The sequence below is a fragment of the Streptopelia decaocto genome (assembly GCF_964273445.1).
Source record: "Streptopelia decaocto genome assembly, chromosome: 7".
Lineage (NCBI taxonomy): Eukaryota > Metazoa > Chordata > Aves > Columbiformes > Columbidae > Streptopelia > Streptopelia decaocto.
The window spans coordinates 66,758,842-66,773,339 of NC_138661.1; the positions used below are offsets into that span (position 1 = coordinate 66,758,842).

At 43.6% G+C, this 14,498-nt stretch overlaps 1 protein-coding gene across 1 annotated transcript; it reads right to left on the reverse strand.

The window, feature by feature from the left end:
* Positions 1 to 1,385: 1,385 nt before the first annotated feature.
* LOC309442912 (acyl-CoA (8-3)-desaturase-like) lies at positions 1,386 to 12,282 on the reverse strand (the record flags this gene model as incomplete). The annotated part of the gene is made up of 12 exons (XM_082059245.1): positions 1,386 to 1,455; positions 1,633 to 1,758; positions 2,502 to 2,581; positions 3,242 to 3,338; positions 3,977 to 4,074; positions 4,620 to 4,696; positions 5,841 to 5,901; positions 6,751 to 6,879; positions 7,042 to 7,143; positions 7,536 to 7,733; positions 8,918 to 9,028; positions 12,046 to 12,282. The coding sequence occupies 12 exons, from the start codon at positions 12,280 to 12,282 to the stop codon at positions 1,404 to 1,406; spliced, it is 1,368 nt and encodes a 455-aa protein (XP_081915371.1). The 3' UTR covers positions 1,386 to 1,403.
* Between the last annotated feature and the right edge of the window lie 2,216 nt (positions 12,283 to 14,498).

The following is a 14,498-nucleotide window of genomic DNA, read 5'->3' on the forward strand; positions in this document are numbered from 1 at the left end:
CATTATGGTAAGAAAGCACTTAACTGCTGATACTCAAAGGAATTTTTTTGTTCCCAAAGTTGCCTTTCCGAAAGTTAGTCTTTTATTTCAAGGTCTGAGAATGTACTTGTGATGGTACTTACTTCAAAGAATACATTTATTTACTAATTAATGGAAAGAAACTGCCTGCTCTGAAGGCTGATTCCAAGTACCTGGATTAGCTTCTTTCTCTGACTCAGAGCAGACCCAAAATCTGAGCCCACTCAGGAAATTCAGTTTATTCTTGAACTGTCAGAACTGTCTTAACAAGCTTGAGCTTAGTAAGCCTTGCCTTAATAAGCTTTAGCACACCAAAGTCTGTGGCTCACTTAAAACCTTGACCCTCTGCTCTTGTTCCCGTGTCCATATGGCTGGCACTTAACCTGGTGTGATGCTGATTTAAATGTCTAATTATTTTACTTCATTATCTTTCTATAGCATGATCACAGGCTTCTGTAGGTAGCAGTAACAAGCAGTTACTTGGTGTAGAATGAGATATAGCTGCTTGATAACGTAATGAAATACAGATTTGGTATTGTAGTAGCAGCTTTGAGAAGTGAAGACAGAGGATGTGGCATGAAGTGTTCGAGAAGCATTTTGGGGACCTCATGGTTATAAATAACCCAGACAGACCAGCATGGGGAGTGTACACATGGCCAACTCAAAATGGGAAAAAAGCCACCAAACAAACCCAATGAACAAAGAAACTTTGAAGACAGCAACAGTCTTGAGCTGGTTGGAACCTGCATGTTTCTCCCTGCCAAGTGGGGATGCCTGATATTGTGACAATGAGGATTCTCTAGAGAACAGTAATAGCAAACACATTTATGTTGTTATTCAACTGCATATTGCAATTGCCACACTCTAAGTGTGATATGTAGTTTATTATAATTTATTGCGATGTAAACACATTGCTGGAACACCACCTTAATTCAAACCCTGTACAATTTCAAATGGCTTCAAATAAGCAAATTTCATATTGAGCTTTAAACCATTCACACAAGGAGTACCGGAAAAAAACAATACAACTGGTCAGAGGACTCTGACATGAAGTGTGTATAGCTGCCCTAGTCCATAATGTGACTTGAACACATACTCAGGCTCAGAAATGCTCTTGGCCATATTTACTCGGATGCAGTTAGTGAAGAGTTTCTCCTTGTTCTAACCATTCGTTTCCTGCTCGTCCTGTCCGCTCTTAATGTATCTGAACCAAAACACCAGGAAAGACCAAAAGTAAAATTCAAGTAGCTTCATATCTATTGGATTTAGATCCTTCAGTTTTTATCCATTTTCTTCTCCCTTGGAGTCTCTTGTGGTCCCTGTTCCTCAGCTTGCTGGGAACGCCAAGGTGTGGCAGGCTGTGAATGGTGCCATCAAGCCTTGTCTTATTTGTGTAGGTAGGCATCGAGCCAGAGCTCCCCCGAACTCTTCAGAGAGCTGAGAAAGATGGAACACAAGAAACCACGTTATACAGGGTTGTGTAGGGAAGCGTTGAGGGAAATTAGGGTTTCTGTGCATTGATTTGTAAGAGAAGAACAAGCCAACCCTTGTTCTTGGGCTTCCAGTCTCTCTCACATCCTTCTGCAACGTTTTTGCTGGTGTGTTGGTACTTACTGCACAATGTCTGCGAAAGCCACGAGCAAGGGCTTGCACTGGTACTCGATGCCGTGTTTGGCACACAAGGACTTCACCAGAGGAGCCACCTTCCAGTAGTTGTGTCTGGGCATTGTGGGGAAGAGGCTGTGAAGAGAAGCCAGACAGATTCTCTTCCAGTGCCCCATAGGAAATATTACCTTTCCCAAGCTCACAGTCATTATTACTTCCCAGGAATCACACAGCTCCCACTGAGCAGGGTCTTCAGCTGCTCCCATCCCTTCTTTCCACTTGGAGGGCTTTTAGCACATGTAACTCAAAAGACCTCCCTGCTTTCCCCCTCTAGCAACATTTCTTCGAATTAAGTGATGCCATAAACTGGGAGAAACTACCTGTTCTCCAGAAGTTACCATCTCCATAGCCCAGAAAAGGAGATACGCCCATCCTCTAGTTGCATATGGAATAATAGTGTAAGTAGTAAAGTATAGGTAGTTAAACTGCTGTGTCAGACTATAAACAGGGTGCCTTAGAATGTACATTTTCACCAACGCTTACAAACTACTGCTTTGAATAGTATCACAGTATGTTTGGGATTGGAAGGGACCTCAAAAGATCATCTAGTCCAATCCCCAATAGACCCTGTTGCTGTCTGTGTGGTTTCACAGAACCTACCCACATTCAATTTTCACTTGGCGTTCTCATCTTCCTGGGAGTCCAGTGAAGGTTTTGAATTATATTGTGATTCTCTTTAGGGTTTTCAGTCTTTTTAAAGATAAACTCACTGGTGCCCTACAACTGTTTGTAGAATTCAGAGCAAAGAAGAATACAGGGGAAAAATAATAGATATATTAAAAAAAGAAAGGAAATTCTCTCTGAGGGTGTGTACTCACTGATGTTCAATCTGGAAGTTCAGATGCCCAGTAAACCAGTCGTTGAACAGAGACTGCTCGACATTGCATGTTGCCTTGAGCTAGAGGAGGGGATGGGAAAGCAAGTCAGTGTGGATTGGTGACCACAGCCTTTCCGTTTGTCTAAATTGCGCTGTGCTGTGCTGCTCTGTCCTATTCTGTTCTTTTAGCCTAAGGGATCATAATCCTTCAGTTTTGTGGACCAGCAGAGGTACGTAGACTGGCTAACATGGACCATGGTACAACCAGGAGCTGGCTCTGTGCTCCTGTGCACAGTCAGAAGTTCCTCCTGGGTCTCCTCAAACCTACATCTGCAGAAAAAGGAGAGGTGGCAGGGAACTTCTGTGGTGGTCAGGCTCTACTGCTGGGCCCCAAGAAGCCTCTCTGCAAAGAGGGGACAGCACACCAGTGTTCTGCAAGAGCAGAACAGAAACTTCCATCTCCACGTAAGCAGAAAAGGTCCAAGACAGAATGATGCAGTAAGTGGGGAGGTGGGTATGTTTGGGAAATAGCGTTGGGACCTAGCTTTGATTTTAGATTGCCCATGAACACATCATCACTCTCCTCCTTTAGTGTTACCATAACTGAATCCCGTTATCCTATGAACCTTCACTTCCCAGGTACCAAGTTTTTCACCCTTAATGCAATAGAGGACTTGCATGTCTTATGGTCGGAATTTGTACCTGTGTGGTCACAATTCTTAAGATTGGAAAATATTTCACCTGTGTGGACAGCCAGTCCAAGTTGTTGTCGTAGTAAATATCCATAGGGATGTGGTTCATCTGTGAAACCCAGACAAACCAGCTGCTCTCCAGCATCCTGCGCAATCAGACAAGAGGCCAGAATTCAGGTGAGCAAGTCAATGGGAAACCATTGAAATAACAGCATAGCCAGACTTAGAAACACATGGCTGAACACCAGCCTTGCTAATCCAGCAGCTCAAAGAACCTTCCAAACCTGAAAGATTCATATTTCCTTATGAAATTCATCATTATTTAATATGGTTTGCTATTTAGCCAGGTATTCATCTTGTTTTATGTGTAGCCAAGGACCAAACTGGTTAGAATCAGTAAAACCATCGAGGTGGGGAGTCTATTGTCCATTCAAGCCAATGCTGCTGGACAATGCCTGGCTGAGCTGTTTCTGGTGAATGTTCTTTTTCTCCAAGCAGTAGCAGACCCGACACCCAAAGCACTGACGGCCATATGAGGTATTTCTCAATTTGTTCAGCACCCAGTGAAGCCTCTTTGCTGCCAGAGCCAATAATGCAATGTAAAACTTGAACCGGCAATTAAGCAGAAGAGTTTTAGTTTAACTTTACAGAACTAAAAATGTACGCAAAAAAAGAGATAGTAAAGGAGAATGTGGAAGGATAAGTGAAGGCAGAGAAAGACAGGCAGGCACAGATGGAAAGAACAGGTAGAGGAAGGCTGAAGAACTTTCTAAAGTGATATCACCTGAATATAAAATAATACGCCAGGAGACTCTTTATTTCTAATAATGATCCATAAATAAAAAAGAATTTGATATAGAAGGTCATCATCCAGGCCAAGTCCTACCAAAATCAGAGACAACAAGAAAAGAAAGTAATTATCATTTATAGTTGCTTAAATCTTTTTCTGAGCTTCATGATATACGTACAAGAGAACAATCAACATTCAGCTTTTATAGGTTTTTGCTGAATTGAAACATCTGGAGCAATCCAAGTTAACACAAACCAACAATACTTTTTCTCAGCTTGCTACGATAGAGATGACTCTGAGCATCCACCCCTAGTAAGCAATTGATATATTTGCAAATGACTTTGCATTCAGAAACAGGAGTTAAAGACTTGTATGAAGTCACTGCCCAGGACTCCACCCTGAACTAAGTGCTAGACCAACCATCTCATTTTGGGTGGAAGTTGCTCTGTCCTCCTCTGTGCATAACACACCCAAGAGAAGGCAGAATGAGGCATTAATTCTGGCTTCCTGGCATAGGAGGTGATGCCAGATATATGTGTATTGCCCACAAATCGAGGACAAGCTGGCTCCATGTTCAGAAGAAAGGTTGGAGGCCCATGGCTGACCCCTTCTTGGTTGCACAAGCAGCAATACTCACCACCCAGTACCTTTTGGTGTACGCAATGTAAAACGTGTGGCACTGGAAATAGGTGGGAAACAGGAGCGGAGGAAGAGCTGTAAGGGAGAATTCATTGTCACTGGTGATGTTACGGACCAAATGATGGATAATCAAACTGGAAGCAAAGGATCCCTGAACAGCTACTCAGTATAGAGAATATTCCGAGAGGTTTTAGGGCTGCGGAATTTTCTGGGTGATGTCGGTATGCATCAATGCAGACTAATGGTAAGTGATCTAGGAGCCTGCTGACCTCAAGAGGTAAAACAGAGGTAAGACAAGAAGCTCTCTGAAGCTTCATGGAGGACAGTTCCTGCTCTTCACCACGACAGCCTGGTGCTCCTTGTGGCACCTGTCAGCACGGGTGGTATTGCATTCCATTGACCCATGGAGAGCTATGACCAGGGATCCTTTTAGAAAAGAGTGACAACAAAAAGGGCTGTGGAGAATCCTGAAAAATAAGTAGGACAACGCCCTATAAACTTAATAATCATTTTGAGTACCACAGTATCCGCTTTGTAAGAAAGCAACTGACCGATGCTGGTTAGGATGCTACACAGGGCTCTGAGCAACCTGATCTGGGTGAAGATGTCCCTGCTCATGGCAGGGGTTGGACTGGATGAGCTTTGAAGGTCCCTTCAACCCAAACTATTCTGTGATTAGTGCCTCTGAACATTTCTAGGACAGTCCATAACCTGATAGTGCTTGCAAACCCAAGGTTTCATTTGAGGATTCTAACTGAGGAACAGACACAGAGCAATATTTCAAGTGGTTTCCACAGCCCCAAAGCTTATTGGGCTCCCCATTTGGTTGTTCAAAGCAGTGGAACAGCAGAAATGCATAAGAAATCCCTTGCCTGCCAGGGATTTTGGGTTGCAAGGAGAACTCAAATTCAACCTTCCAAACAGACATCTCTGTTGTACTTAAAATGAACAAAACCACACACAAACCAAACCCCCAAACCCCACAGACTATTACTTAAATTTGATTAGTACTGACAGATATGGTATGATATGGTAACATGGGGTCACCTTCCTTAACTAGGGCATCTCTCAGTTGCACATCTGAGACATGCAGATCTGAACTTACCCTGCTAGTTTAGTGCAGGCACCTTAGTCCTGCTCAAGTTCTACAGGTCAAAAGGAAGATCTACAAGCCCCGTTTGCACCCCTCATGGTATTGCAGGGGAATGGAGATACTCACTGATGAAGAAGTATTTGTGTTGGTGATTGTATGGCATGTACTTTTTCTTTTTGATCCCAAGCTGGGAAAAGAAAGAACAACAACAATAGTACTGGATGGAAACTAAGCAATTTGCACAAATAATCGCTTTCTCCCCCAAAGATGCTCTTCTTGCACACTTCCCACAACCCTCATTTCTACTGTCTCCCTCTCGTGTACCTGCCCTGTTAGTCCACATACATAATACAACTTTTCTATAAGTTCTTATTCTATTAACGTAAGTCTTTAATGCCTTACAGCTTTGTAAAGTCCTTCAGAGATAAACTGTTCAGTAAACATGAGATTTTTCTCCAGTAGGGGAAAATAAGTTAAATAAGCAGTTGCTGAAAAATAGTTTCAGATATGACAAGCCAAAACAGAGGTAAGGGCCCATAAGAAAAACCTACATTGGTATATGGTAGGAAGAAAACAGCTAATCACAAATACCACCTTTGTCTGGGTTAGAATGGAATGATGCAGTAAAAGCTGTACCAGAACATTTCATTTGTAAGTTATGATAAAAATAACTTTGAGGACAGATAGAGGTGAATTTTAACCGGTGATTTTCCTTGGCTTTGTGAAATGATTAATTTGTGAAATGTTAGATATTCCAAGGCTAAGTTATATTATTGGTCAAAAAACCCATGATGTATGTGTTTTCTCTCTTCCACCCTATATATGATGCACGTACATCACGTCTAATTTATTTACAACTACTTGTCAGCTGTGCAAGAACTTTTAAAAGGAGATTGATGTGAACTGTGACCTGTTTGCAAAGGCTGAAGAGACACAGATGAAAGCAAACTGTCATCGCATCTCGGTTTTAGACCTTTATGGCACAGCGTTGGGGCGTTCTTCCCAGTTCCTGGGACTCGAGCGCACACACACTGACCTCCACAGATAATTTCTTCCCCAAGGTGAACAAGAAAGGGTGCATATCGACATCGGGATCTTTCTGGACGCAGTTGGGTTTGGCGTGGTGCCGCGAGTGCAGAAGAGTCCACCATTTGGCTGATGCCCCCTGTTTTAGTGAAGAGCAAAGTATGAAAAGTACAGAGCTTTCAGAGCCAGATTGTCTCCAGTTCCCTTCCTTCGCCCAATGTGGGACATGGAGCCTTCAGAACATGCACTTTTACAGGAAAACCATCAAATCCAGGAAGTTTTTCCAGGGTCAGATACTTACAATCAAATGGCACATCACGAACTTGTGCAGTAAGTGGTTCCACTTGGTCTTCCCAAATACTGAAAGATGCCCAAGATCATGTTGTAACCACGCGGCCTGGACCTGGAAGAGGAAACAGAAAACAGCGGGAGGGGAACAAAAGATGAATCCATATCAGGACAGTGGTACACCTGTCCTTCGCTTTGAAATATCAAGTTTTATTTCTTGGACAGTGCTCTAAAATCACAATAGGAAAGGATCTATAAAATCCTGATGCTCTTGAGGCTACAATATGTCTTACTTAAAGAAACCCAGACTAGGAGTAGTGGGAACTCCCCACATGCAGAATTTCTTCTTTACATCTCTGTAAACATATGCCGCATAGTATTTGTCGTCTAATTCCAAAGGAGAACTATGTCAAGGTAAGAAATGAAGGACTACAAAACTGCAATGGTGTTATGTGTATGAAAGTTGATGCAAGTCCATGTGTAGATGCTATGGGCTTAGTCGCTTACCTGGGAAATGGTCAGCACCACCAGAGAGACAATAAAGGGCATTAAGGATGTCCCGAAGTAGAGCAGAATGAGCCAAGCAGCGGTGTCCAACAGGAGGATGTGAGCGAGGAGCAGGAAGAAGAAGAGTTGATTTGGCTCCAGAAGCCCCATTTTCTCCACAGCAGCTCGCAGTTCTCGGAAGTCTTTCACCAGCATTTTCTGTGGGAAGCACCAGTGTTACATGTTCCCTGTTTCTGGAGTGTAGCGCTGCAACCTCCAAAGCCAAGGACCACTTTAATGGAGGAAAAAAAAAGAGCAAAGAATCTGGCCAAATAGGCAAGAGCTGGGCTTGCACACTAGTGAACTTCATCATTGCTCTCCTGCAGCTTCTCTGTGTCTTTGCCTGATAAGGTAGTAATAATAATAAGCAGAGAAGCAAAAATCAGCCACCACAGAGCACAATGTCTATGCCTCCAGACATTGGTATCTTCGATGCTTCTTCCATCATTTTCTTGGCAGGCAACAGTGTGGAAGTTTTATCTAGCGGGAGGTGCACTGTGTGTGCATGACCATAACATGCCACCTTGTGGCAGGTCTTTTGGATGAAATTATTCTTCTGCCACCAGTTCCAATAGATCATTCATTATACATTTTTACCCTTTCCAAGAGGAACAGGGAGGGGAAGATGCGTGTATGACAAATGGCACCTACAGCCCAACTGGCCTCAGGCTGGTGGGCACTGAAGAACGGGGATGGAACAAGAAATGGGCAGAGCACCTGTGCTAAACCAACTCACCTTTGTCTTTGCCAGTTCTGCAGATGCCTCCCAAGCCTATTCCTGTCTCCATGCAACCCACTTCACAAAGGAACTTGCCAGTGAGCTTTTCCCAAAAATTGAGTTTGCATAGCTCAAGGCACATGCAGGCACTGGTGCAGGCAAGCAATGGGTCAATAAATAGGCAAAATATGGCCACAGATGGGTAAGAGGGCTCAGGAAGTTCCCACCTACATAGGAAACTTAATTAAGGATAAAACACTCTACCATTCTCTTCTTACAGGTACCTACAACAGAAGGGAGGACAGTCTGAAAATTCACTATCAGCTGGAAAGCATGACTCCATTTTTTGGTTAGCTCTTTCTCAAAGTATGGGGAAGAAGAAAAGGTGATAGCTGTGATATTCATGAGAGCGAAACAAGGCTCTGCTATTCGTGGAGAGTTGCTATGACAAGAGGTATTCATCTTCAGGAATCTCAATGACATAATGTGGATTTAGACATATTTGTGTATTGTTTCTAAGTAGTAGCGCAAAAAAAAAATGTGAAGAACCTACAGAAGAACACGGTCTCATCTCAGAATATTTCCCTTTAATCTACCTTTGATCTGATTTCCAGGATAAACTTACATTTTTAGTGGGCTCAATACTGGGTTGATCCGGCGCCAGCTCCCCGATCTGCAGTGACTTCAAGTACTTGCTCACCAGCACCTTGTCGACATGGAATGCTTCAAAAGCATCCTGCAAATGCACAAGAGCAAAGGAAGGGGTAAGAAAAACACATTCTGTGTTACTAACCTCAGTCTGCTGTGCAACACAGGACATTGACTGTGGAGAAACCACAACGGCAAAGGTGACTGGTTTGCCTTTCTATCATCCCCTCAAGCTTGGGTTGACCATTTTCTTCTCATGTTTATCCTGTGCTCTTAAATGAGATCTTATTTCAGCTGGCAAATGGAAGGGGTCTGACTTCCACTACTGCAATTACTACAGGTATACAAGCTCTGTAAGATAAAAATTGAATGAATCTCCACTATAAGCCAACGGCAGTCTAGTTCCCTTGTCTTTCTTCTTCCCACCACTTCCCAGCCCCAATATTAGTGACTTTTCCATCTTCCTGGACACCCAGGTGCCCAAAACACCTTCTCTGCTCCAAAACGACAGAGGCTTGGGCAACTGCATGGCTATCACTGAGGCATATATGTAACACACATTGGGTTTAAATGTTGTGCATATAAGCACTATCACTGATGAATCAAAAGAATCAACATGCAGTTTCTCTATAAATATCCTACTGCAAGTTCCTGGTTATTTCATGATGTTGCAACAGCAGATGTTTTCACGGTCTCCAAAATTCAACCAAACTTTGCCGAATTCAGGTGAAAATTCCAGTCTTAAGATTGTTGCTCCTGTTTTCTAAGTCACCTCTGTTTTCTAAGTGCTTAACTCTGTTCTTCTACCCTTTGTGAGAACACAACAAAAAGCGGCAATAAAAGGACTCGACAGTTTTGTGCAGCGTCACCCTTGCTAATACTGTGGCATTAATCACACTCATTTGTACATTCCTCAGGTTTCTTACTGAGAGCCTTCCATGGTTTTCACCCTCTCCAAAGTTACCATCTTTCATGGCTATATGCTCTTGGTAACATCTTCCAGTTAAACTAAGATCATTTCTTTTTTTTTTATAGTATGCAGTCAAAAGATTAAGAAACTGACCTATTCCAAGATACTCCAGCATCACATGGAGCAATTAGCCTTGGAATAAATACATATTCTGAATATTATGCCTTGTCAGTAGTGATGATGCTGTTGTTATCCAAAAGTGCAGACTTGTCGAAGATTTGGGTGTTCTTTAACATCTCTGGAGCAAAGTAAAAACCCTTACAGCCCTTGAGTTGGAGTTTTCTTATATATGCTTGAAAAGAGAGAAGGGGAAATAGCCAGGCATTTTTCTTTTATGGTGCAAAGCCTATTTAATGTGCTGTTGAGCCGGTGTCACACAAAACTGGCTGAAGTCTTGCAGGTTTAAGGGTTTGGACATGGAAACAACCTATAAGAATCAAGTCGGACCCCAGAAACAAAACATCTGTGTTTTCCAGGTTCATCCATTGTCTGGAATAGTCCAGCACCCTAAAATGAGAGAAACCTGATGGTGCTAACTAGAGGAAATGAATAACAGAAAATATAGAATGCAAAGTGTAGCTAATACAGGATTTGAATTTAAACTTAGTGGACTTAAAATCATTTTTAGTTCAATGAACCTCAAACATCACTTATATATGGAAGACCAGTGAACTATTTGTCTTGGGGTTTTTTCTTTCAAAATACTCAGCCAGGAAGCAATCGCCTTCAGGATGTCTTTGTATAGATGTTAATTTACCACTATTTTCTACACTTCCTGTGTATACCTGAAGGCAAGAACTCCAGGGAATTTGCTGAATGTTTTGGTGTGTGTGTTACCACAGGTTTCCAGGGCATCAAAACAGCAGTCAGACATGGAAACACGATGAGCAGAAGCCTTTTAGCTCACAGACTAACTGGCCAGCAGCTGGACACTTGTTAACTGGCTAATTCTTTCAATTTTGTTCATCTCCAGGGTCAGAAGGGCCACACACAGTAACTACAGAAACTTTTCCGGAAGAGTGCTTGGGAAAGCACCTTGTCTTTGCTTTCCCTTCCAGTGATGCCGAGCAGCATTTAGGAGGGAACCCTTTCCTACAGGTACATTTCTGGAAGGAGCTGCTGTTGTTGCCACAGGGCTCTCGGCATCTTCCTCACCTCACCCCACCTGTAAGCAATCACTGCAGCTCACAGCACCTGCTGAAGCAAGATCAGCAGATAAGAGTGATCCTAAAGACTCCAGCTGGATAAACACAGTCTGCTTGCCCTGCGGGCTGAATCTCTTTATTTGCCTGGTTCCATAGCGGGTTGGAAAGCTTGAATGATGCAGTGACACTACATGCCCTCGATCCTGCTATAATACATACCCCTGACCCTGCTATATACCCTCACCCTGCTTTCAGTACTTAAAAGGCATCCATAAGAAAGATAGGAACGGGCTTTCTAGTGTGGTGTGTTATGACAGGACATGGGGTGATGGTTTTAAATTAAAAGAGGGGACATTCAGGCTAGACATAAGAAGTTGTTGCCCCTGAGGGTGGTGATCTGAGATCACACTTCAGAAATGCAGGGCAGTTGTAATCTGCAGGCCTGGAACCAAGCCCTATTTCACTGAGGAAGAATAACATCAGATAGAACATCAATATATTTTCATCTCCTGAATTTCTGACCTTACAATAAAGAGTAAGCTTAAAAAATAACAAGGGCAGACTAAACTTTAATAGGGACTAGTAAGAAAATAGTGCTATTCCATGGCAACTGTTAAACTTCTTTTATACATGAGCTCAGTTCTGGCATTTTTGCCCCTGAGGGTGGTGGGAGCCTGGCCCAGGTTGCTCAGAGAGGTGGTGGCTGAACCATCCCTGGAGACATCCCAGGCCAGGCTGGACGGGGCTCTGTGCAACCTGAGCTGGTGAAGGTGTCCCTGCTCATGGCAGGGGGGGCACTGGGGGAGCTGGTAAGGTCCTTCAACCCAAATTGTACTCCAGATCCTGCCCCAAGCTGAACCAATTCCCACTGAGGTGAGCTCCCTCAAGCTCTGCCTAATACTTGCTGGGTACCAGCCTCTCCCTCCTTGCTGCCCAAAACCAGACAGCAGCAAACCCCTCCCCACCATCACCCCCATCCCCAGCGCTCACCGTGGCGTCCTGCCCAGCATAGCTGGTGATGAGCTGGGCCCCTCCCGGGTGCCTCCGGTAGAAATGGCTGATGTCATACACCTTCCTCTCGATCACCAGCCACCGCTCCTGCGTCCCCGTCCCCCTCCCATTGTGCTGCCCAATCTCCTCCCAGGTGAAGAACCGCAGCCCCGGACCCGCTGCAGGGTCTCCATCCCGATCTTCACGCAGCTCCTCTGCCCCCCGTAGTGGTGCCATCCTCCTTCTTCCTTCTCTTCTTCTTCCTTCTCTCCCTCCTGCTGCACCAGCCCCAGCGCTTTGCTCCCTCCATGGGATATAAGGGCAGGACACACCCAGGGCCCCCGCCCTCCGCCTTTCCCCATCCCTGGGATGTCGGCAGGGAGGTGTTGGGAAGGAGGAGAGATGCTGGCCAAGCCCTGGGGCTCTGTTTTGGGCAAAGCTCCCACACAAGCTCCAGCTGCTCTGGGTTTTATCCCCCCACAAACTGCTCCTTTGCTGCTGTGGTGTATCTCAAGTATGCAAAGCACAGCCTGTAACTATAGGTAAGGAGTTGCTTTTCATGTTTTTCCCCTCAAATAGCTCATTCTGTTCCCCAAACAGGTTTACTGGGCTCTGACAGTCAGGGAAAACTTCACTTAAAATACGCCTCTGACTTACCTGTTGTTTAACCAGAAAAATAAATCACTCTGCAGCTTAATTCAGTTGTTACAGTCCATGAACCCCTTTGGAAGAAATGTGAGTTGTGCACATTCTTATGCCTGTTTAAAAGAAAAAACCAAAAACCAAAAAACCCTGCCAATCTCTTGAGAACTCAGTACTATATTTAGAACCTGAAGAAAACCCATATTTCTGTATTTCCAGTTCTCCAGCTCTCAAAGCAAGAACAGAGCAGGGCGGAGGAGGATTCCAGAGTGCCCTTTGCGGCAATAATCACCTCAGAGCTCTGCGCTTGGTGCTTCTGCTACCTGGGACAAGCACACACAAAATGGGATGGTAGGTTGTGAAACTGCTTTTTCTTCCCCTCCTCCTGCCCCCTCCTTGTTCATAAATTTACTAAGGAAACTATTGACTTGGGGACTCCAGGAAATTAGTATTAATTGCAAAACAACACTTGGTTCAGCTTGTCCTGTCATTCTGAAGCAGTCATAACATTCACATAATTTTCTCTTTTTATAACAAGACTATAAAGTCTTGAAAATGTTATGAAACCATGACTGGGTCAATGATTCTTTTTTATTCCATATAAAAACAAAAGTTAAAACCCACATCAGCATCAACCCAGATGGAGAAGCACGCAACTAGGATAGAGTTTTCAAAGCGTGTGATCAAAGGTGAAACTAATTTGCCTGTGTTACTGTCTTTTGATGGCTTGCAGTAGTTACTTGGAATTAATTCCTACACACTTGTAACATTTGTCACATATATACTTTCATGTTTTTATCTTGGTGCTCATTTGCCCTTGGGTCTGCTTGGGCTAGTGAAGTTTGGACTTGATAATAACTCTGCAGTCAGTGTTTCAAGTTAGAAATGCTGATCCAAAGAACCGTGAGAAATCCCATGTTAAGTTTTCTAAACAGTCTTTGTGGCTCTTCTCCTTTATAAGAAGGTGTGAAAAGACTACAGTTGATTTCTCAACACAGCTCCCAATGACAGCCAAGGCACTAAGATGCCTTAAAAAGAAGTTGAATAGTCATTAGCATCGATCTCTTTCTTTGCTTCTCCCTTGCCATAGCAGGCAGTAGGAAAGCATCTTTTCCTTCTCCTTCCTGGGCTTTGCCATCCCTTAGGTTCACATTTGGTACTTTTTTACAAAATACGTTTTTATAACATTGGAGCTAAGCTGTCACCAGTACACACCTTTGGGAGCACAGCAGAACTTGTTCCTTTTAGCTTCCCTCCTACACTGAATATTCAACATTGAATATTCAGCAGAAAACAGCCTGAATACTGATGGACTCCATAACCAGTCCCTGCTGTTGGAAAATGTCCTAGTGAGTAATCCAAGGAGATTAAGGCTGTGCAGTGCTTCTATTCAGTGCTTCTGTTGCAGTGTGTCTCTGTTTGCTAACACACTATTTTGTGGCATAGGCTTGTTCTTTTACTCTGGCAGAAGGGGCAGCTATCAATATATTTGCAGCAATTTGCCTCTGAACAATATTTTGAATTGTGGTGAATAGTGAGAAAGAAGATCTTGTTTTGCCTGATAAGCAACGTGTCAGACTCAAGGTTTGCTGCTTTGGCCCGGTGGAAGATCAATCCAGTGGATTGCACAGGCTGCTTCCTTTGTTACTGTAAGTCAGTAAAACCTTCTAATGGATTCCTCTTTCATTACACTTGTGTGGGCAGCAGTAAGAATTTCAGTAATAGGCGACGCTATGAATTTCAACAACCTAAGTAACAAAAGGATGTAATCGGAGCAGCCAGCCACAAAACAATACCCCCAAATCTCCATA